The following is a 19,773-nucleotide window of genomic DNA, read 5'->3' as shown; positions in this document are numbered from 1 at the left end:
GTAATGAAGCCATCCTATCTGGCTTGACTGACTTCGAGATTAATTGCTGAATAGTCGATTCCGCAGGAAACCCCCAGTCGACGTCCTCCCCGTCCTCCCCGTCCCTCAAGCTTCTGATTGACTTCCAGATCTGCTGTACCTTGACTTCGAAGCGGATTGACTTTGCCCCTCCTCCGTCACAACGGGTTCGCTTGGTCTTGCAGCTGCAATGAGATCCAGACTTGAGCTGGCGGTGGGATGAGCCATTAGCCGGCATCTCGGCCGGCTGGACGGGTCGATGATGCGGGTGGCTTATGCGACTTCGACACCTCACTCTGGTCGTGATTCATTGCTGAACCATCAGTAGCTCTCGTGCATCTATAAAGGTGGTATGCAAGACGATAGAAGAAGTGGGATGCTCTTCTTCGTCCACGCATCCCACAGCTTCTGCCTGGAGACGTGACTTGACAATGACCCGCAGAGCCCTCGAGCAATTGGTCGATAAGATCGCGGAGAATGGAGAAATTCTGAAGCAGCAAGAGCGACGCGAAGACCACAACTCGCTCGGAAGCTGCTTGGCTGATCTATGTCGGATGAACGAGGATGCCTCCAAGGCGCGTCTGGCTGTCATTGACGTATCGAAGCGGTGGTCCGTCTGGTGACTGGGCCTTACGATCTCTGTTATATGATGTCCGAGGTAGCTCACAACCTCATTATCAGATGCACTGGTCCACAATTCCAAGTGCTAATGCATCATTTCTGATAGGTTTTCCAGGCCAGGGCAATCCGGGCACTGATGAACTTCGGCATTCCCCAGTTGATCCCTCTCCATGAACCCCTAGCCGCTATCGTCCTCGAACTCCTCTCCGGTCTCGGAAGAGACCCCCTCCGTCGCCTGATTCGATATACGGTAAGCTACGGCTTCCTACAGGAGGTCGAGCCCGAGATGTTTGGTCACACTCCGCTGTCGGCACTACGCGTGCACGACCCCGTTGCCACGCGCAGCTGCATGTGGAACCTGAACGTTACCTTCCACGTCGCCAGCAAGATCTACTAAGGGCTCAAGGTCAATCCCACCGCCAGCGACAACTCGCGCTGCGCCGCCAATGTGGTATACGCTTCCCCAGAGAAGCAAGTCACCAATATCTGGGACTATCACCGATCGAACCCGAAGCTGAGGCTTGGTTTTCATGACTATATAAAGGCGACGACGCGGAGTGCGTATTACTCATCCTTGCACACCGTGCGGGGATTGGACTGGTCGACCGTGCAGACTCTTGTTGATGTAAGAAGTGAAATTATCTCCAGCTTCTCGAGTCAGATGCGCTAACGAGGATGCTCATAGATTGGCGGCTCCTCGAGCCATGTTAGCATGGCACTCACCGAATCACATCCTCACCTCCACTGCATTGTCGAGGATCTGCCCGACGTGATCAGCGAGGGCCGCCGGACACTGCCTCCAGCTTACGCGGACAAGATCGAATACCTCGCCCATAGCTTCTTCGAGCCCCAGCCTGTCACTTCAGCGGACTGCTTCCTCCTGCGTTTTATCCTGCATAAATGGTCGGATGAGAACGTCTGTCGAATCATAGCGAACCTGTCGCCCGCCCTGCGGCCCGGCGTGTGGGTTCTCATCGCGGACATTGTCGTCCCAGAAGTAGGGTCTTCCTCGGGTCAGGTAGAAGCAATCGTGCGGTACATGGATTGCCGTTTGCTGGCGCTGTTCGGGGGTCGAGAGCGGAACAAGAATGATATCGTCGCGCTGGTGCAGGGGGTGGATATTCGGCTGGTATGGAAGTCCTGCACGCAGCCGGAGGGGAGTGTGGCGAGCTTTCTGGCTTTTCAGTGTGCTTGAGCTTTTCTTTGTTATCGTAGCTAGTAGCAATCTTGAAATTGAGCTTGATGATGACGATCAGATCAGTGCATTGCTTCTTCGCGATGTTGGGGGCAGGTTACGACTCCCCTTGTATAGGTTTCCTAACCACAGTAGAATTCTTAGTCTTACGCTACGCATACTATGAGATGGTAGGGCATCAGATCCTATTATTCACCATCATAGCTATTACGCGGGGGAAGCTGACATGAAACATTGTTGACATTTGTGAAAGGCCTGTTCACATCATAAGTAGCCATGCATTAATCCATGTTGTGGCTGGACATTGGGGGTGCTGTTTCTTGGTATAGCGAAGTATCGAAGTATCAAAACCACTGACTGCCCTGATTTATCAGACCCCGAAAATAAAAGAGTCGATCGTGTGAGTTGGACTGAATTCCGTACATATAACTATCCTTAATATTGTGGTGTTTGGAACTGTAAGTACTGAGGCCGTACGGGCGGGGAAGCGACTATGCCTTAGCTGGAAGACGATGGTCTTTCTTCCCCTCTTGCTTCCATGTTACTTCTTCCTCTTTCCCCACCCTCATCTCTCTTTCGTTCGAACTAGCTTCAGTGAAATTCATCGCTCGGATTTTTATCCAGCCATCGTTATAGCACCACGAATAGCCTCAACCTTCCCGTTCCGGAATATCGCCCGCAGCACAGTGACCTCAGCAGTACCTCCCCTCAGTCGCAGGCTATTCAGCGGGATCCCTGTATTTGGCATTCAGCACGTTGCCGATCTTCAGCAGCTCCTCACGCCAGTGAGCCGAATCGACCTTCGCAACAGCGGCCGGGTCCTTGTTGGGCCAGTCGGAATCATAGTCCAGGTCCTCGCCCAGAGTCAATGTGCCAGTCCAGAAGGGTTCTCCCAGACCGTTCAGTAGCCAGGACCCTGAGCGTCGCCAGTGTTGGGGTCCTTCCAGACGTTGACCTTGAACTGCCTTCCACTGCTGAAGAAGAAGTCGCCGGGCACATCTGCGGTCGCGGAGACCTTTCCGGTGACGGGCTGCATGGCGACCTCGGGGTGATCGGCCAAGGCGAGGATCAAGCCATTGGCGAGATCGTCGGCACTGATGCTGTCTTCTACACCCGGGTCTGGGGATAAGGAGACGTTGGCGGCGGAGAGGGCGACGTTCGGAGACCGGACCAGCACGTGGGAAATATGCTGCTGCGCCGGCGTGCCGTAAAGATAGAACCGGGTGTCCGTTTCTGGATATTTTGGGTCTCGGTTCACCACGTTCAACGGCCGGCTCTTGATGATGTCGTCCCTGGTGATCGTGACCTCCCCTGCGGATAAGGCGCGCAACTCCCTGGAATGTGCCGTTAGTATTGGAATTTGTTACCGAGATGAACCAAGCAGGTAGGGAACATACAAGTCGGGGTTCTCGTGTTGGCGGAGATAGTCCACCTTCGCGTAGATCTCTGCGTTGAACGTTAAGTCCGTGTGAGGAAGATCGCGAATGCCCTGCTGAAGATTGATGACATCCTGGGACACTAAGAGGAGAGATGTCTCTGGGCTTTGGTTCTTGCAGTCCCGATATTTCTGCTCGAGGTCGGGGCTGAGGGTGGCGCGGACTATGAGTTGCTGGCGGAGAGTGGCAGTATGGAACGAGGTTTGCAAGACTAGGAAGGTCTTTCCGGACTGCTCGATCCCTTGCAGGAGGAATTGGGCCTTGTGTGCCGAGGGGTCGTTGCGCTTCCGGACTTGTTGGACTTCTTCATTGACGACCCGCTCGAATTCGTCCCAGAGCGTACCGATAAAGTAGTGCTTGGTGGGGAAGGGACTCATGACCACGTTGCGCAGGACGAACAGGTCCTCGTCGACCTCGGTGAGCCCCAATCTGCGCATAAAGGTCTTTGCGCACGCGCCATAGTGTTTGGGCTCAAATTTGGTCGAGGTCAGATAGACGGGGATCTTGGTTGGGTCGGTGTCCACCCCCGTGATGGAAAGCCGGTCAACGACCCTCTTCATCAAGTAGTTGGCTTCTTCAATGTCGGTGTTCAAGGTTGTCTTCGCCTCGTCGACGTAAAAGTTCAGGGCAAAGGCGTTGATGTTGGTGTCGGAGCCCAGTTGGCGCAGCAGGTTCATTGCGACAGGGTCCTGCAGGAGGGCCTCGTTCTGCTGTCCCAGGATGCGCATTCGAATGAGATCCCGGTCGGCTTCAACCTCTGAGGAGTTGAAGGCGTATCCATCATGCTCCCGGGGCAGTCGATTGAACGGAACGCAGATGAAGTCCTTTCTGTTCTCCTGCCTGAAGTCACTGTGGACTGCATAGCGCACCGATAGCTGCCAAAGTGTCAGCCCAGAGAATCGAGAAACTCGCTCGCGAGGAACCTACCCTGGAACTGGTGAACGATGCTTGACCCAGCAGCTTCCCGTATCCGTCGGGATCCAGACCAATCGTCTGGTTAGAGAGCCACGTTGACATGGCAGCTGCGCCAGGTTTGCTGCAAGAGCCACCATGGATGGATGGTTAGTCAGTGCACCCTCGCTGGAGCAGTCACGGGAGGAACTCACCTTCCCTCTACCCCATATACCCCTATATTCTCCGACGACCCCTGCGACAGGTAGGGACTGGACCAAGTCACCAAGTATCGCATCCGACCGTCTCTGTACACCAGGCTCCCTGCCGGGTATGGAATATAGCCAGCCTTGTGGGGGTCGACCGTGATCGAGTCCGCATGGCGAAGAGCCAAGAGGTCGGTTTCGGTCTCCTTGCGCAGAGTCAAGGCTGGCACTGCGCCTCTGTCGGCATCGCCCCGTTCAGGACCCCGGAGGCCTCGGCGCAGCATGGTGGCAAAGTAGCCTCCCCAGGCAGCATCCGCATGAACAAGGAAAGACAGACCTTTCTCTTGCATGTCGTTTCGAATTCGCACAATCTCCGACAGCCGGTCGACAGCACCCTCTTCAGTGGATCCAATCACGGCCACCACCGCATAGACGGGGATCTGATTCTCAAGGCACTCGTTCAGGGTAGCCCTCAATTGCGCCAGGTCGATGTGAGCGTCGTCGTCTACTTCGATTTCGAGAAGGTTCGCCGAGCCCAACCCGGCAATGGCTGGATTAGTTAGCTTTGCGGTCCTTCGTGAAAAACGTTTTGGCCGACTAGGGCATTTACATACCAAGTCCCTTCGGCCAGGAGTAATGGTTCGTCTTCGACACGATGAACTTCATCGCCTTGAGACTCCTGTAAAAGTGGTGGGCCTCGTCGGTCTCCTCATGCAAGAGACCCGCTGACTGGATGTTATAAGGCTCCAAGGCATTCTGGAGGTAGTCGCTCGAAATGCCAAAATCTCGGTACAGCCGATCGGGCAGATCGAGGACAGTCTTGGGCTTGAGATTGAGAAGATCCCAGGTTGCTAAGCGTGCAAATCTCTCTGTCCCGCCCCTACAGGTTTCGACCTCGAACCGATCCGCGATGAAATTCAGGTTCCCGTTCACGATGGCTTGATGAAGAGCCAGAGGGTAGAACTTCAGGTTTCGCGCTAGTCACATCTCAGTGCTTGATTTAGGAGAGTTCCTGAGGGGAAATTAGTACGTACCGACCCAGATTGATTCGAGATTTGCGACCGTGCCATCGCAGGTAATATGGCCCCATGACACTGGCTCATTCTGTCTTTCTCTATGAGGATCTACCGTGAGGGGAGTTTTGTATCCGAACAGCTCGCCCAGTTGCTGTCCGACCAACAACTCCGCGACGGTGGTCATGGGACTGGCTTCGAGGGCGACGTTGTTGGGATTGTACAGCATCGTCATGAAGTAACCCAACAAGGACGGCATGGTCAAGTCGGTGCACATGTGGGCTTCATAGCGGGGAGACCAGAAAGGCACCGAGTGCTCTCCCAGCAGCTGGGCCACTTTTCGGACGACATCACTGAAGTTGTCCCTGACCTTTTGGAACTCCGGTGATCTACGGACATCCTTGGTGATGAACTTCTGGCTCTTTCAAAGGGTCAGTCAATGCGAAACAGCAGAGGAGGGAAGACGAATACATGATCCTCGGGGTAGTAATCAAGCCTGGTTTCAAGCAGTTCATCGAGAATGGTGTTGATGTTCGCTCTGAAATCAGGCATATTGGCAGCCCGTGGGCCGATGAAATAATTGTTGATCACATTTTGGTTGGTGATTTGGTCTTCGCCGCGCTCAGCATGAGCTAGGACTGGAGGTGCATCTGCCATTATGGATGAGCTTTTGTCGGAGACTCTCCCGGCTCTGGAAAGATGATGAAGACTGGAATCAATACTGGGTTTGATGCGGTTTTTATAACAATATCCAGTCTTTCGGGGTCTGCTCAGCCGGTTCTATTCAGGTCGCCTCGTATCACCTATCAGGTTTATCCTTGTCCGGTGTGCCTCAATGCGTCCGACTTGACACCTACTCCACCAGAGCCAGCTCATGGTGGGCTGCGAAAATGCATGATGTAGTCATTCTCCTTCAAGCTCCGTTGCAATCGTGTCTAGTGAGGGTTGCAGATCGATACAACCCCTCCTCCACACTCTCGGATTTCAGCTCTTTACCTTGCACATTACACCTCTAAGCCACATGCCCCATCTCGATGGCTGTAGTTTTACACTACTAAATAATGTCCCGATTTACAGAGTTCCTCGCGTATAAACTCAATTTCTCTCTATAAAAGTCACAACCAACATTATTTCCTGCTAGCATATTCAGCCTAAACCATGTGTGAATGCCTTACAGAAAGGGGGGCAGACCACTATGGCTAGCTGACAGACCAATGATCTTTACTCGATGCGTTTAGCGATGCATACGCAAAGGCCCCCGCCCCCACACCAGGTTACTCCATTTCCTGGACGGTTCGTCGATCCATGTTGGATTGATTTGCCATCCGACTCGCCGAGAAGTAATTCGTGTTCGTGCATGACATAGTCGAAGGCTGATGAGGTGTTGTAGATCTCTACAAGATAGAGCTGAGTGGGGCGGGGATCTGCGGGTCCTTTTCAGCTCCCCCCACCTCTATGCACTGGATTGGACTGTTATAGGTTACGCAGCTGCATGTGTTCATATTGTGCAGCACCCCTCTATTCAGCTTGTAGATCGCAGATGTGTGAGTAAACAAGGTGAGCCGGGGTGTGACGATGTCTAGTTTAGCTGCGAGACTTAACCCATTCACTTTACCCCACAAGGTCATTCAAGGCCTACCCAGCTCGCCACTGTCTGTCTGATCGCCGGGAATTGCCCCGTTGTTGTGTTCTCTTCGCCCGTTCTGCAAGCGCTCCAACAAATAATTACGATCCCTCTATGTACTGCTTGAACCTCCCTGAGTTTTGCACCCTGTTCTTACGGGCGCCACACCCCGCACACTCCTCAAACTACAAATGTATGCAAGGTTGCGTCCCGACGCCTATTATTTGCACACCCTGCCATGCCGACTGGCTGTATATACTACGTAATGGATCAGCGAATAACCAATGTGGATGCTTGGCACGAGTGTTTGAGGCAAGAACTGAAGATCTAACCTCGAACCTCCCAGCCCTTTCTAAACTGCTACGTTGTTGCCCGGTAAGCCTGCGTCGCTGGCGCGTCGCGCGCAGACATGAGAGGTTTCTAGCCTCGGCCAGAGTGCGCCAATAGATACTTTATACCATATTATTGAACGTTTCTATGGTTGGCCAGAAACAACGTTTGTACCCACCTTCTTTTAAAGTAGTTTGTTTCGGGCAGACAGGATGTGTTTGGTCTGCGGCATAGAAACTGATAATTGTCCTGTTTGCATCTCCCCGAGCCATACATTCTCTTGCGGCCCTATGTTTGCTTGCTCTTCACTTCATGTGTAACGAATGGTAAAACTCCATTGCTCTTGAAACCAGGGTAAACTAGCCGCCTTTGACCTTTTCTTTTGGTATTCTTATTATGCGAATATGGTTATGCGAATATGGACAACTTCGACGATTGCCTTTGCCTGGCACAGTGATGTTGAATTCTTCGAAGATCCGCCGTAGGAAGAAATCGATTGTCTAGATTGTACCCTAGCCGGCTATCTTTCGCAATGGGTGCCATCACGTTCTCACAGTACGATATTCAGTCGTACCTTTTCTAACCAACTACTGAGTATGTGGACATCAAACCCTTCAAAATTGCCCTGTAGAATAGTGTTCATAAGTATCGTAACTGCAGAGCTCTCGGCAGTCAACAGGTTTGCTGATATGCACTTGCGGTCCTACCGAGCATCTACCAGGTTCCATCCGTCTTGTCATCTGACTGCGAACCCTGTATTCTTGAACTCAGGGAGCCATGCGTGCTCCCCGAACTGGGCCATACACTGAAGAGGACCTTCGAACAGCTGCATAATGTGAATACGCAGCAGGGGGTTCCCGGTTTCGCATTAAAACAAAGAAAATCTTCCCGACCGATACTTGGATTAGATGCGCTACTGTCCGCAGGGTATAGCCATCCGACTTATCGCAATATGCACATCTTCCAACAGTTCGAACAGAAACAATCCGGAAGAGAATTTATGCTTCGTGTATTTATGGAAAATCTGCATTAGAAGGGATTCAGATCCTAAGCGCCTATGACTTCATGTTTGACTAGCGTGTCAGACATATATTTTGTGCAAGGTGCAACATGTTGCGGAGTTGATAGGGGTAGATATCTCTCTAACTTGCAACTCTCACTCTCTCTTGCCGTGCGATAAGGGTTTCCGTACATATAAATGCAGACGGAGCCCTGCTGGATTCCCTTTCTATGTTTTCAGTGATTGATGTAATTGATGTTCATAATAAAATTACTATATTACTTTTACTCCCGTCCGCTCCGGGTCATTAAGCCACATCCCGCAACAAGTTCACACACTTTTCAAGGATTGAAGAGATTGTTTCCATATTGCCCATCCGAACAATCAATACCATCAGTATATCCCCATCTTCATCCCCATCGATTATTCGACCATCCGACTAAAGGAACTATTCCCAGCAGTACCGCAGGAACACATATCTGCGATCAATTGGGCAACATTGTTTGTTTGCAACGTTTGCACTGCGATCAGGTGACCCCCATGCGCTGGAATACCAGTCCCTCGCGTCAGATGCCATCAGACTGAGGCCATTATCTCTTGCAGAGAAATTAATTACCTGGATGTGCGTCAATGCAACCTCCCCTGCAGCTGTCCCACACTAGCCGCTGAAGACCCCGCCTCGCAATGGCGCGATACACCGGACTCCGGCCTCGCTCCGACGCGCCAAGATAACTGCCTGCTGCTGTCTCAGGTGCTCAATCAGTGTCCAACATGGTAAGAAGTGAAAACGGACAAATTCTATGATTCCCGCAATGTCAAAGGTTTTCTGAATGTTGGCCAAGAGAGTTTGTCTGCAATGCCCGAGAAAGATGACAGAACCGAGCCGAGGAAGCCAAGTTGTCGAAGATAATCCTTCACTGATAAGCAAGCGGAAAGGAAGCTTAGATCCGGCTTGGCACTCGGCAAAGAGTATGACGAATCTGCAGAACAAGAGTCGGATTGGGCTGGTTCCTGCATCACACCTCATTTACTGTGCACGCCATGCCCGGGGCTGCACCGCTCCCCGTCGGAGCAATCAATCCACCCGCAATGGCCTCATCACCTCACAAAAGATTTATAACAGGCGGCGGCCCCGTCGCTGCCTGTCTGCTCTTCGCCCTTCTCCCCCAGTGTCTCTTTCTCCGTTGCTGGATCTCCCCTCATCATGGTCGCCTTCTCGCGCATCTCTACCGGCCTGTTGGCCGTGGCCGCCCCTGCTCTGGGCAACGTGGTGCTGGAGAAGATCCAGGCCGTGCCCAGCAGCTGGTCGCTTGTCGAGGAAGCCGACACCAGCTCGAACATTACTCTTTCCGTGGCCTTGACGCGTCAGAACCTGGACCAACTTGAGTCCAAGCTGCTGTCCGTCTCCACCCCGGGCCAAAGCACCTACGGCCAGTACCTCGACGCGGACGAAGTCAACGCCCAGTTCCCTCTGGCCGACCACTCGACGGTCATCTCCTGGCTCACCGAGGCGGGCGTCACCGACATCTCCCACCAGGGCGGGTTGATCAGCTTTGCCACCACCGTCGGGACCGCCAACAAGCTGCTCAACACCACCTTCTCCGTCTACGAGAAGGCCGGCACCCAGAAGGTGCGCACCACCCAGTACTCGGTGCCTGACAGCTTGAGCGGGTCGATCGACTTGATCGCCCCCACCGTCTTCTTCGGCAAGACGCGCGCCGAGCGCGCTGCCGCCTTCCAGGCCGTGAAGGTGGCCAGACGGTCCAGCAGCGCCAGCCAGTATATCACCCCTACCTTGCTCAAGGAGCAGTACAACATCGACTACACCCCCAAGGCTTCGTCCGGCAGCCGCATCGGTTTCGGAAGCTTCTTGGGCGAGTCCGCCCTGTACTCAGACCTCGACCTCTTCACCGAGCGCTTCGGTATTCCGCAGCAGAACTTCACCGTGGAGTTGATCAACGGTGGCGTCAACAACCAGGAGGAGGACGGAGGTGAAGCCGATCTGGATGTGCAGAACATCGTTGGCCTTTCGCATCCCCTGCCTGTCGTCGAATTCATCACTGCTGGATCTCCGTATGTTAACCCCAGTAGACGAGTCTGAAGGTGGAGGCTAACGAGACGGCAGTCCCTTCATTCCTAACGTACTGGAGACCACGGATACCAACGAGCCCTACGTGGAATACTATGAGTACCTGCTTAACAAGACCAACGACGAGCTCCCGCAGGTTATCACCAACTCCTACGGTGACGATGAGGATGTACGTTTAACCACCGTCATAGTAGTGCTTCGACTGACCATATAGACTGTCCCATATGCCTATGCCACGCGCGTCTGCAACCTCATCGGGCTGATTGGCCTACGCGGTATCTCGGTTCTGGAATCCTCTGGTGATTCTGGTGAGTTTCCTGCGTTCAACCGTGCAATCCATCGACTAACAATGACCAGGCGTTGGGGAGGCCTGTATCTCGAACGACGGAACCGACACCGTTCAATTCACCCCCGAGTTCCCCGGCACATGTCCCTACATCACTGCCGTGGGTGGTACCCAGGACATCCCCGAGATCGCCTGGGTGGACAGCAGCGGCGGCTTCAGCAACTACTTCGCTCGTCCATCCTACCAAGCTGACCAGGTCGAGACCTACCTGGACAAGCACCTCTCCAAGGCGGTTAAGGAATACTACACTCCGTACGTCAACTTTACCGGGCGCGCGTTCCCGGACATTGCCGCCTATGGTGGTTCGCCATAGTAAGTCCCCTTGAGTGGCGGTTGTCGACATGATGAAATTGAATCTAACGATTAAATCAGCTATGAAACCTATGTGAACGGTGAACTCGAGCTCATCGGCGGTACATCGGGCGCCAGTCCCGTTGTCGCTGCCATCATTGCGCTGCTCAACGACGCTCGTCTGCGCGCGGGGAAGACGTCTCTGGGCTTCCTGAACCCCTGGCTGTACTCCAGTGGATACAAGAGCTTGAATGACATTACCTCGGGTACGGCGGGTGGATGTGATGGCAGCTCGGCCGGGACAGGCTACATCCCGTGGGCCAGCTGGAATGCCACTGCGGGCTGGGATCCGACCACCGGCTTAGGAACTCCTAACTTCGCCAAGCTCAAGGCGGCCGTATTGGCGTTGTAAGGAGTTGTGCATGATTGTGTATTTAATAAGTGATCACGTCGCTTGGCGGCATATATGTTTGAGACAAGTGATGGTCAATGCGAGAAATTTTCCCTCAATTTTCTGTTTCTTTCGGTGGAGATGTTAGTGAGTGCGACCGGAAGGACAATTGACCACGAACCAGCAATGACAGGCAATGTCTCAAAGGCAGAGCAGCGTTTAATTGCAGTGTCGAGCTGTCAGGGTCGAGACTGAGACCCTTTGGTTTAAGGTGAAACGGGGAGCCAGCGTGCGGGTGTTTCAGCACACGCCCGTCAATCTAACCCTGACACCCGCTCCACTTTCCATTCTCCCCACCGCAACCAGGACCGTGAAGATAAAAAGACTCCTCAGCCCACAGCTCATTTTGCAAACCAACTGTGCCGGTCACACCTTCCATTCTCTTGCTTTTCTTCGTCACTCCTTCGCCTTTCATTCACTATGAAGTCTTTCGTTTGCCTTCTCGCTTTTCCCGCTTCCTCGCTGGCTGGAACCGTGTTGTGGAGCGGCATTTTCAACTCTTCTGCCACCGTCGAGGACTTTGATGATTGTGACTTGACCCTTTCCCCGGTCGCCATGAGCCTCCAGCTGACAGAATAGGGTCGTGGTCCAACCAGATTGAACCGTGGCAATGGTACATCCATGGCACCGGCAACACGTCGGATTACCTGGGTCTGTCCACGGACTTCAAGAACCCCGCCGACACTAGCGACGCCCAGGGCCTGCGCATCAGCATTGTATGCCAATTCCTACTCATGAGGACGAGACTACGCGAGCTGACACATCTATCGCGATAGGACGGCACCTCTTACTGGGAAGGTCAAACGATGGAGCGCTCCGAGCTGATCCCCCAAACCAAGGCCGACCTCGGCTCCGGCCACCTCTACTACCACTTCTCCCTGTCGACCAAGACGACTAACGCGCCCAATGCCTCCTTCGAGCACCAAATCGCCTTCTTCGAGAGCCACTTCACCGAGCTGCAGTACGGTCTGGCCTCGGGGGCATCCGGGTCCTCCGACAACACGCTGCGCTGGAACGCCGGCGGCAACACCCACTGGTCCGTGCAGCTAGAGGCCGGCAACTGGTACAACTTTGCGTACGATATCGACTTCGACGCGCAGACGGTGGGTCTGTGGGCGTCCAACGGCTCCGACCCGTTGACTGAGGTTGTGTCGCCCGTCAGCGCGTCCGCCTCGTCCAACTCGGCCGACTGGCACGTCGGCGAGCTGCGCCTGCCTGGCAGCGGAGCCTCGAACGATGCGGCGGAGGATTGGTTCTGGTCTGGCATTTATATCGAGGAGTCGCCGATCACGAAGGAGATTGGGTCGGGCAGCGCTTCGAGCTCGAGCTCGAGCTCCAGCTCTGCAGACACGTCTAGCTCTGTCAGCTCTGCCAGCTCTTCGACCTCCTCCGCTCCCCAGTCCACCGTGGAGGCTACCTCAAGCACCACCGTTGCCGCTGCTACTACCAGCACTGCCGCCTCGGCTACTACCTCTGCCACCCAGACAGTTGCAACTGTTGAGCCCGCCGTTGTCTCCTCCGCAGCGACCAGCTCCGTCACCACTGCTGCTGTGGCCGTGACTTCGGCTGTTGCTTCCTCAGTAACTACTGAGGTGGCAGTGGAGGTTGCGACAACAGCCACGGCTGCCTCGGTAGCGCTGGCTTCGCCCACCACCCCTACCGAGATTTTGGACGATATTCGCGCTATCTTCGGTGCACTTGTCTCGCGGTCCAGCGGTGTGCATGCCCGGGACTTTGCTCGCCGTGCTTAGATTCTGTTGATGCCTTGGCCGTTGTTGGGCGGTGTTTGGACTGAGGGAACGGAGCGCGGATGTGTTGCGGGAGCCTATAACTTGGATTGTTAATTTTTTAATCAATTCAGTGTATTATCTTGTGCTGTGTCATGGTTTGACTGAGTGCAAAGGATAGGTATACCACGTAAGGAGGAATCTTCGTACCCATGCAACCATTGCTATTTCGACACCATTTGCAGGTATCTTGCGGGGGTAAGTTCCTAGCTGTGTGAAGTTGGGATTATCAAAAAGCAAAGATGATGTCAAAGACGAGAGCCAGTGGTGCACTATACTTTTGGCCGTTCTGTGGGCAACATCGTTCGGATTGGGATTTGTAGGTTTATGATCATTTCTTTGAATACTAAATCATAATTATCTGTCAGTTGATAGCTCTTATGCGTAGTCTTCATCTGACGTTAACATGATGTCTTAGCCCTTTGAATTGACTTCCTTTACCAAAGAATCCAAGGTCTACCATTCTTGGCCTCTTTTTCCTTTCTCAAAGAGCTCATTGAGGCCTCACTTGACCTAAACTGTCAGTTAACCTTGTCAGTCGTGTTACAGATGAGCGAGATACGGATCGCTGATGATAGAGGCAGTGGGTTCACCTTCAAATAGTGCAGCAAATTGGGACAGGATAAGATCACTTCAGCTTCTATGAACCATCTGAGACCACGGTTCCACCTTCCACCAAGCCCAATACCAACGTTTCTTCTTGGTGAGCATCCTCTTGTATCCACTATGTATGTGTACGAAGGCAAGGTGATCGAGTAGGCGCAAGGAGGGAGAAGGCAGACCGATCACTTGAACACATCGTCATGAATAGCGCGCCTGTTCCGGTCCCACATAACTACCAAGATGGAGTCAGCCATGGCCCGTTTGTATTGTAGCGCTATACCACGCACAGAACTGACACACTTACGTTCGATTTCGTCTTTGACGGTGCTGACAGCGATGCGTCCACTCCTGATCATTTCCTCTGCCTCTGTGATATGTCCTAGAATCCCTCTAGGATATGGGTATGCTTGACGGTACGATTTGAGCACATATATTCTTGCTTCTGCCGCTCTTTTGAGCAAGGAGGCTGGTTAAATACAGACAAGGACACAAATATCAGAAACCGTGGAGTCAGAAAATACCTCAACGCCGCCTCCGCGCAATCTACGGCCGCCAGGGCGCGGCGCAAATGGTCTTCTGGATCGGTGTAGCTGGCCAGGTCCGACTGCACGCGTTGAAATATGACTCTCTTGCGCTTGAACTTGTCATGTAGGTGTTTGTAAGCTGCACGAGCAGCCTTTATAGCCGGTGGCCATGTAGGACAAACGTATTCCGCGGGATTTATGCTCGCCAGCCATGACTTCAAGGCACCAATCTCCAGCGCTCCGTTTATAAGATCCTTATCGAGCTCATTCGCGATTCTTCCACCGGCGAAAGCTCGTGTACGACCCATTTAAAGACGGCCTCGCCCTTGAATGGACCCTTGTCTGCACGCATCGCTTGAACGTAGAAAGTATATCGTAATAACAAGGAGATTCCGCGCAGCAGTCGTCAAATTGGCTCGTATGATCTCAAAGCGTAGTTAGAGATATGTGTAGAGGAGCATGATCTTGCTCGGCCTTGCACTCTGAGTATCGATCTAATCTTAGCCACCTTCCTGCTATATTCACTAAATGCAAAAGGACCAGGGTGACAGTATAGAAACACATTCACACCTTCACACAGCGCAGATTAGAGTTCTTCCTGGTAAACTCTTCCCTCTTCCCTCTCCCCTCTTCTCTACTCTCTTCTAGCCTTCTCTCTTCCCTCACTCTTCTGTCTTTCTCATTCTTATCCTTTTCATATTCCTTCTCCTTCTCATTTTCTCATCAAATCCTACAAGTCCACCATCAGAATACTCTCTAGCCTGTTGATTATTTTACTCTCTCTCCTTCAGCATGCCGTGGCCTAGGCCTCGCGTCTCTCGATGGCGGCGCTCGGTTAATGGCAGCAAAAGCAAGATCAAAAAGATCTGGGGTAAGCTTAAAGTCTGTACAAAAGTCATCCCAGAAGAACCTGCCGTCGCGCGCTTGCATGTCATCAAAAAAATTTCGCTGTCGTCTTTTTCTTTCTTAGAGACCGTGCCTGCTCAGCCGCTAGTATCCTCTGCAACGTCCTTGTCAAAACCCACAACTCCGCGGAGCCAGTTCTCCATCGGAACCCTTCCTGTCGAAATTCAGACTCTCATTCTGTCCTGTCTATCTTACGAAGACCTGACCTCCTTGACAATGGCATCGCCTGTACACTACCGAGTACTGCAAGGTGGCAAGAAAGTGCTATGGGATTTAGTGACTGACTCCTTGCGAGACTTGATACCAGAGGCTCAAGCTGTGTACTGCTCTGGTCTTGTCAAGTCCGCCAAAGCACGCACCAAGAAGAACATCGCGGAAATGGTCGAAGAGTACAGACTCGGTCGCCTGCGATCCCAAGAGCCGCCGCCCAAGACCACAAAGTCCACATCGGATGAACTCTCCCGCATCCTACGCTTTCACTACACAGTCATACTACTTCTTGTCCCGCGCTTCACCGCTTGGATGCAGGCGAACCTTCCCGGAGAGGCAAAGCTCGGACTCATACAACTAGGATCACCAATGCAACCCAAGATAAGCTCTACTGAGGAGAGTCGGATTATTCGCGCGCTCTATCGGTTCCAGCTTTGCTGTTATCTATTCGGAAACCCACGTGGTGATTCTCCCTGGAGTAAGAAATCGTATCATCTTGGGTACGTGGACATCCTGCAGCACCTCGAGGCCATGTTCTACGCTTGGGAGATTGAGGAGATTCTTTGCGTTCACACTTTCGTGGAGGATTTATACCCCGACATCTTTGACGTGGTCCGAGTGGGCCTTGACCCGTTCGAGTATGAATCGGGTGATAAAGGCAAGTCTTGCTTAGTGATAACCCCAAAACTACGAGTCTTTCCTGCTGTTGCTAACCTCAAGTTGATACAAACCAGAACTGATGACATGTTGCTACCTCGAAGGCTCCACCGCACAGGGGCTCTGGCTGCTGCAGAGGGCCCTGTGCCAGATGGAAGACACGGAACATCCTGCGCAGCTGGTCGAGATAATGCGAGAAAGGCTGACGCCGGAATCGGGCTTCATCGGGCCACACGAAGTGACATCGGAAAATTGGTTCTGGAATCGCCTGAACGAGCACGGCCTCGCCGAAAAGGACTTGAGATCGCAAGCTCGCGAGGCTTTCCCGTTTCGGGGCGATCATGTCCCAGACCCCAGGGAAGAGTTCCCTCCACGGGCTTGGACTCTAATTTGGCACGACACTTACAGTAACCTGTATGGAGATTGGATTCCGCCAGAACTGCGGAGCTGGGGATATGTCTTCTGGGATGCGGAGCGGATGGAGACAGAAGCAAAAGAGGTATTGCTGTGGCGGTGGGACAGATCATACTGGGATGAGGACTTGGATCCGAGGCTCGATTATGACCTTGTCGAAACCAATGCCGGCTGGTCATGAACGCTGTATGTACTATCTTACATATCACAACCTGGATCAACTGAGTGCATATGGCGCAATGGAAACTGGCTTGCTGATCTATCAAGATAATACCGCTATTTAATATGATGCTACTATGTTAAAGGGAACTATCCTCATCAACAAGCATTGCACTTTCAAACGTACGAATCGCGATGCACGCCAGAAACTTAATAGAATGAACCACTTAGCGAAGAGTGACATCCGCAAGAAATGCTCTCGATCTAACATTGACTCTCCGCTCCAATTCATTGATAATCCATTTAGCAATAAAACAGCTTCATCCAGGTAGAACAGTTCTGGGAGGTACTCCAAGTCAGACTTAAATCCCCCGAATCGAGCGCCCGAGGATGAAGTATAACGAAAGAAAACCTAAGTAGTAACCATCCCCTACGTGCTTGCCAATCTCTCACCATGCTGGCCCTCAAGCAGAGGTAGCAGCAGCCGCAGCAACACCACTCGAAGAAGCGAAGTCACCTATATCCCCCATGCCAGCCATATTCATCACGAAATCATCGTTGACCTCGCCACCATCCTCGGTCCAGAACCCCTCCGGAGAAAGCGAGTCATCGCGTGTGCCGTCCACCCCAATCGAGATCCACGCGAAGATGCCATCGGAGACACTATCCCCCAGCAGAACATACTCCATGAACGGATCGGTGTCATCCGCCTCCGTCTCCAGAATGGAATCGTCCGCGTTCAGGGTCAAATCCTGCGTGTTGGAGCTGTAGGGCGTCGTCTTCTCGACCTCGGTGATCAGGTCCTGGTCGAAGAAGATCTGGCCCACGTGGGAGGAGTGGCCGTCGTAGATGCCGGCGATGGTGCCGTTGGGCAGGATCTTGGTTTCGTTGGCAGGGTGCGTTACCACTATTCCCCCATTAGGTCAGAAATATGCATGATTGAGATGCAAAGAAAGGATTGGGTGGACAAGGCACGCACCGTGAATGTGCACCGCACGGCCGGTGTAATGTCCCGGAAAAATGGACTCGAAGCGCACGACGCCGTCGGGGCCGCTGGGCTGCACCCCGCGCAGGAAAGTCGTGTCGATGTTGCTCGAGTCGTTTTGGTTGCCGTTGCCGCTTGCGACGACTCCGGAGTATACTCCCTGTTGTAGTGGCAAAGCAAGAGGTTAGTGATGCTATCTCATTCCAAAAGAAAGAGGGTAAGTGTTTACGGTCGCGTTGCAGTGCCAGATGTCGGTGTAGATGTCCCGCAGCGGCTCGCAGGTGTTGGTGTCGATGAGCTGAATGTCGATGAACAAGGGCACGCCCTCTTGGTCCTCGGCGACGTTGCGGCGGATGAGTTCTCCGGCAATGTCTAAAGAAGTGCGATGTCAGTGTGATGTTTATGAGCAGAGAGGTCAATCATAACAGACGTACAGTATGGCCCCTGGGTGACCTCCGGCTGCACGATGCAGGTGCCGCCCGACGCGAAGAGGATGCGGGGATCGGTTGAAGGGTCCACATGAGTCAGGTTCGAATGATGATCTGTACCCAGAACGGAGTCCAGGTCGCGGGCTTTGAGGTATTGGTTGTCTGCGCTGTTAGTTGAGGCTCACAGTAAGGGTATTGCACATTCGAGGACACATACTGGACAATCCCCTCGCCTGGCGCAAGTGCTTGAGGGCGTCCCCACGACGGGCAACATTGGCATCCTCAATCTCGCGAGCCTTCAGGCTGGATGCGCAGTGAGACAAGCTGCGAGACTGTACAGGGGTCCGTTTGAGGAAGGCGGCGCGTTCAGCGGCCTCCTCCTGGACACTGTGGCCTGGATGGCCGGATCCCAGAGAGGCCAGCAGGACCACGCTGGTGGTCAGGTACGAGGTCAGATGAACCATGTTGAACGATGAGGAGGAAGCTGTTGATGAAGCAAGTCGCTGTGGCACTGGAAAGGAAGAGGTTTGAGCTGTTGATGGACCAGGAAATGGAGCAGGAAGACGAGGGCTTTTATACCTTCGCCTCGAAGATACTTTCTCTCATGCCCTGATGACCAGAACCAATCCCGTGCTTGAGGTTTTCATCAATATCCTGGAAATAACACCGACTCATCCCCACCCGCTGCACTGTTGTTCTTCCTTAGAAAATGAACCTTGGAGACCTCAAGATGTCTGCTTCCGCTTAGTAAAACAGATATTAGATTCGTGCGTCGGAATTTCCGAGTAAAGTAGTGAGTGTACGCGTTGCTGACGCTTCCATGTGTTAGAGAGTATCGAAGTGGAGAGCTTCCGGGCAGAACTGCTGGGATTAAGGCGACGCGGGCATGGGCATCAACGGTAGGCTTCATACAAAATGAGCTCGCCAAGCGAAGCCAAGCTGAAGCCAAGAAGGCCGCCGGGGACGATCTGCATGCGTGACGAAGTCTCTTGTGTCAGAATAATTCGGTTGGCTGAGAAAAGACGGAGAAATATCTAGCATACAGTTTCAAGGTATAGTTGAGTATGGTGGATAACGTAATCGTCAACCGAGCGAGCCACGCAAGCGAGCGAGCCAGCAGATCCACCAAATGCAGCACCAACATGGATTTTTGATTTGTATACAAATATATGGTGTTTTGAAGCCTCAATTACACCATTTTGAACGTCTTTTTACACAGTTCTTCGATTTGGACACTTCGTACGTATATGTCCTTGAACACCGCACTCGCTGCACCTGGGAGGTGCCCGGCGGCGAGGCTGATTCTGATCCTCAATCTGAAGGGCTTTATCCTTTTCATACTCGCGTTGGAATGCCTCCCTTGCTTCGTCAACAGTGAAGCCGTTAAGGCCTGTAAGCTGCTTATTTCTTCGTCGTTTCTTGGTGTTTAACCTCTCATTTGCCCAGCGGAGTTCTCGAACTTCCTGTTCCAACAAAACCGCCCGGTTTAACGCCATCTCAGCGCCTTTGAAGACGTAGTCCAAGGCTGACTTCATTGGTGTATCAGCTACACCACTAAGCAGTTGTTCAAGCCTTGCCTCTTGCTTCTT

General features: G+C 52.8%; 6 protein-coding genes across 6 annotated transcripts; 4 read left to right on the top strand and 2 right to left on the bottom strand.

Moving 5' to 3' along the window:
* Window positions 1-449: 449 nt before the first annotated feature.
* ASPACDRAFT_61684 (uncharacterized protein) lies at window positions 450-1,834 on the top strand (the record flags this gene model as incomplete). Its single annotated transcript, XM_020203689.1, has 4 exons — window positions 450-614; window positions 746-1,003; window positions 1,046-1,264; window positions 1,325-1,834. The coding sequence occupies 4 exons, from the start codon at window positions 450-452 to the stop codon at window positions 1,832-1,834; spliced, it is 1,152 nt and encodes a 383-aa protein (XP_020055354.1).
* A 901-nt stretch (window positions 1,835-2,735) lies between these two features.
* ASPACDRAFT_61683 (pyridoxal phosphate-dependent decarboxylase family protein) lies at window positions 2,736-6,037 on the bottom strand (the record flags this gene model as incomplete). Its single annotated transcript, XM_020203688.1, has 7 exons — window positions 2,736-3,168; window positions 3,232-4,145; window positions 4,198-4,306; window positions 4,377-4,917; window positions 4,982-5,344; window positions 5,402-5,801; window positions 5,852-6,037. 7 exons carry the CDS (start codon window positions 6,035-6,037, stop codon window positions 2,736-2,738), a joined length of 2,946 nt encoding a protein of 981 aa, XP_020055353.1.
* Window positions 6,038-9,538: 3,501 nt separating this feature from the next.
* Window positions 9,539-11,472, top strand: ASPACDRAFT_30376 (S53 family peptidase; the record flags this gene model as incomplete). Its single annotated transcript, XM_020199720.1, has 5 exons — window positions 9,539-10,407; window positions 10,460-10,592; window positions 10,638-10,731; window positions 10,781-11,081; window positions 11,142-11,472. 5 exons carry the CDS (start codon window positions 9,539-9,541, stop codon window positions 11,470-11,472), a joined length of 1,728 nt encoding a protein of 575 aa, XP_020055352.1.
* A 459-nt stretch (window positions 11,473-11,931) lies between these two features.
* On the top strand, window positions 11,932-13,262 carry ASPACDRAFT_53150 (glycoside hydrolase family 131 protein; the record flags this gene model as incomplete). The annotated part of the gene is made up of 3 exons (XM_020202702.1): window positions 11,932-12,040; window positions 12,091-12,227; window positions 12,288-13,262. 3 exons carry the CDS (start codon window positions 11,932-11,934, stop codon window positions 13,260-13,262), a joined length of 1,221 nt encoding a protein of 406 aa, XP_020055351.1.
* A 2,285-nt stretch (window positions 13,263-15,547) lies between these two features.
* On the top strand, window positions 15,548-16,793 carry ASPACDRAFT_44638 (uncharacterized protein; the record flags this gene model as incomplete). Its single annotated transcript, XM_020201456.1, has 2 exons — window positions 15,548-16,190; window positions 16,276-16,793. The coding sequence occupies 2 exons, from the start codon at window positions 15,548-15,550 to the stop codon at window positions 16,791-16,793; spliced, it is 1,161 nt and encodes a 386-aa protein (XP_020055350.1).
* Window positions 16,794-17,194: 401 nt separating this feature from the next.
* On the bottom strand, window positions 17,195-18,852 carry ASPACDRAFT_1889419 (intradiol ring-cleavage dioxygenase). Its single transcript, XM_020198527.1, has 5 exons — window positions 18,402-18,852; window positions 18,191-18,346; window positions 17,986-18,128; window positions 17,751-17,916; window positions 17,195-17,678 (listed from the first exon to the last, which is right to left on the bottom strand). Exons 1-5 carry the CDS (start codon window positions 18,646-18,648, stop codon window positions 17,236-17,238), a joined length of 1,155 nt encoding a protein of 384 aa, XP_020055349.1. The 5' UTR covers window positions 18,649-18,852; the 3' UTR covers window positions 17,195-17,235.
* Between the last annotated feature and the right edge of the window lie 921 nt (window positions 18,853-19,773).

The sequence above is a fragment of the Aspergillus aculeatus genome, assembly GCF_001890905.1.
Source record: "Aspergillus aculeatus ATCC 16872 unplaced genomic scaffold ASPACscaffold_10, whole genome shotgun sequence".
Classification (NCBI taxonomy): domain Eukaryota; kingdom Fungi; phylum Ascomycota; class Eurotiomycetes; order Eurotiales; family Aspergillaceae; genus Aspergillus; species Aspergillus aculeatus.
The sequence above is the reverse complement of the archived record's forward strand: the minus strand, read 5'-3'. Positions and strand labels throughout refer to the sequence as shown.

What these genes read in the sequence shown, in the direction of transcription:
- ASPACDRAFT_1889419 (XM_020198527.1), bottom strand. Translation starts at nt 18,648, where the DNA reads ATGGTTCATCTGACCTCGTACCTGACCACCAGCGTGGTCCTGCTGGCC. An exon ending in GGTCACCCAGGGGCCATACT is followed by an intron (nt 18,129 to 18,190) that starts GTACGTCTGTTA and finishes GCACTTCTTTAG; the next exon opens with ACATTGCCGGAGAACTCATC. An exon ending in TCTGGCACTGCAACGCGACC is followed by an intron (nt 17,917 to 17,985) that starts GTAAACACTTAC and finishes CCACTACAACAG; the next exon opens with GGAGTATACTCCGGAGTCGT.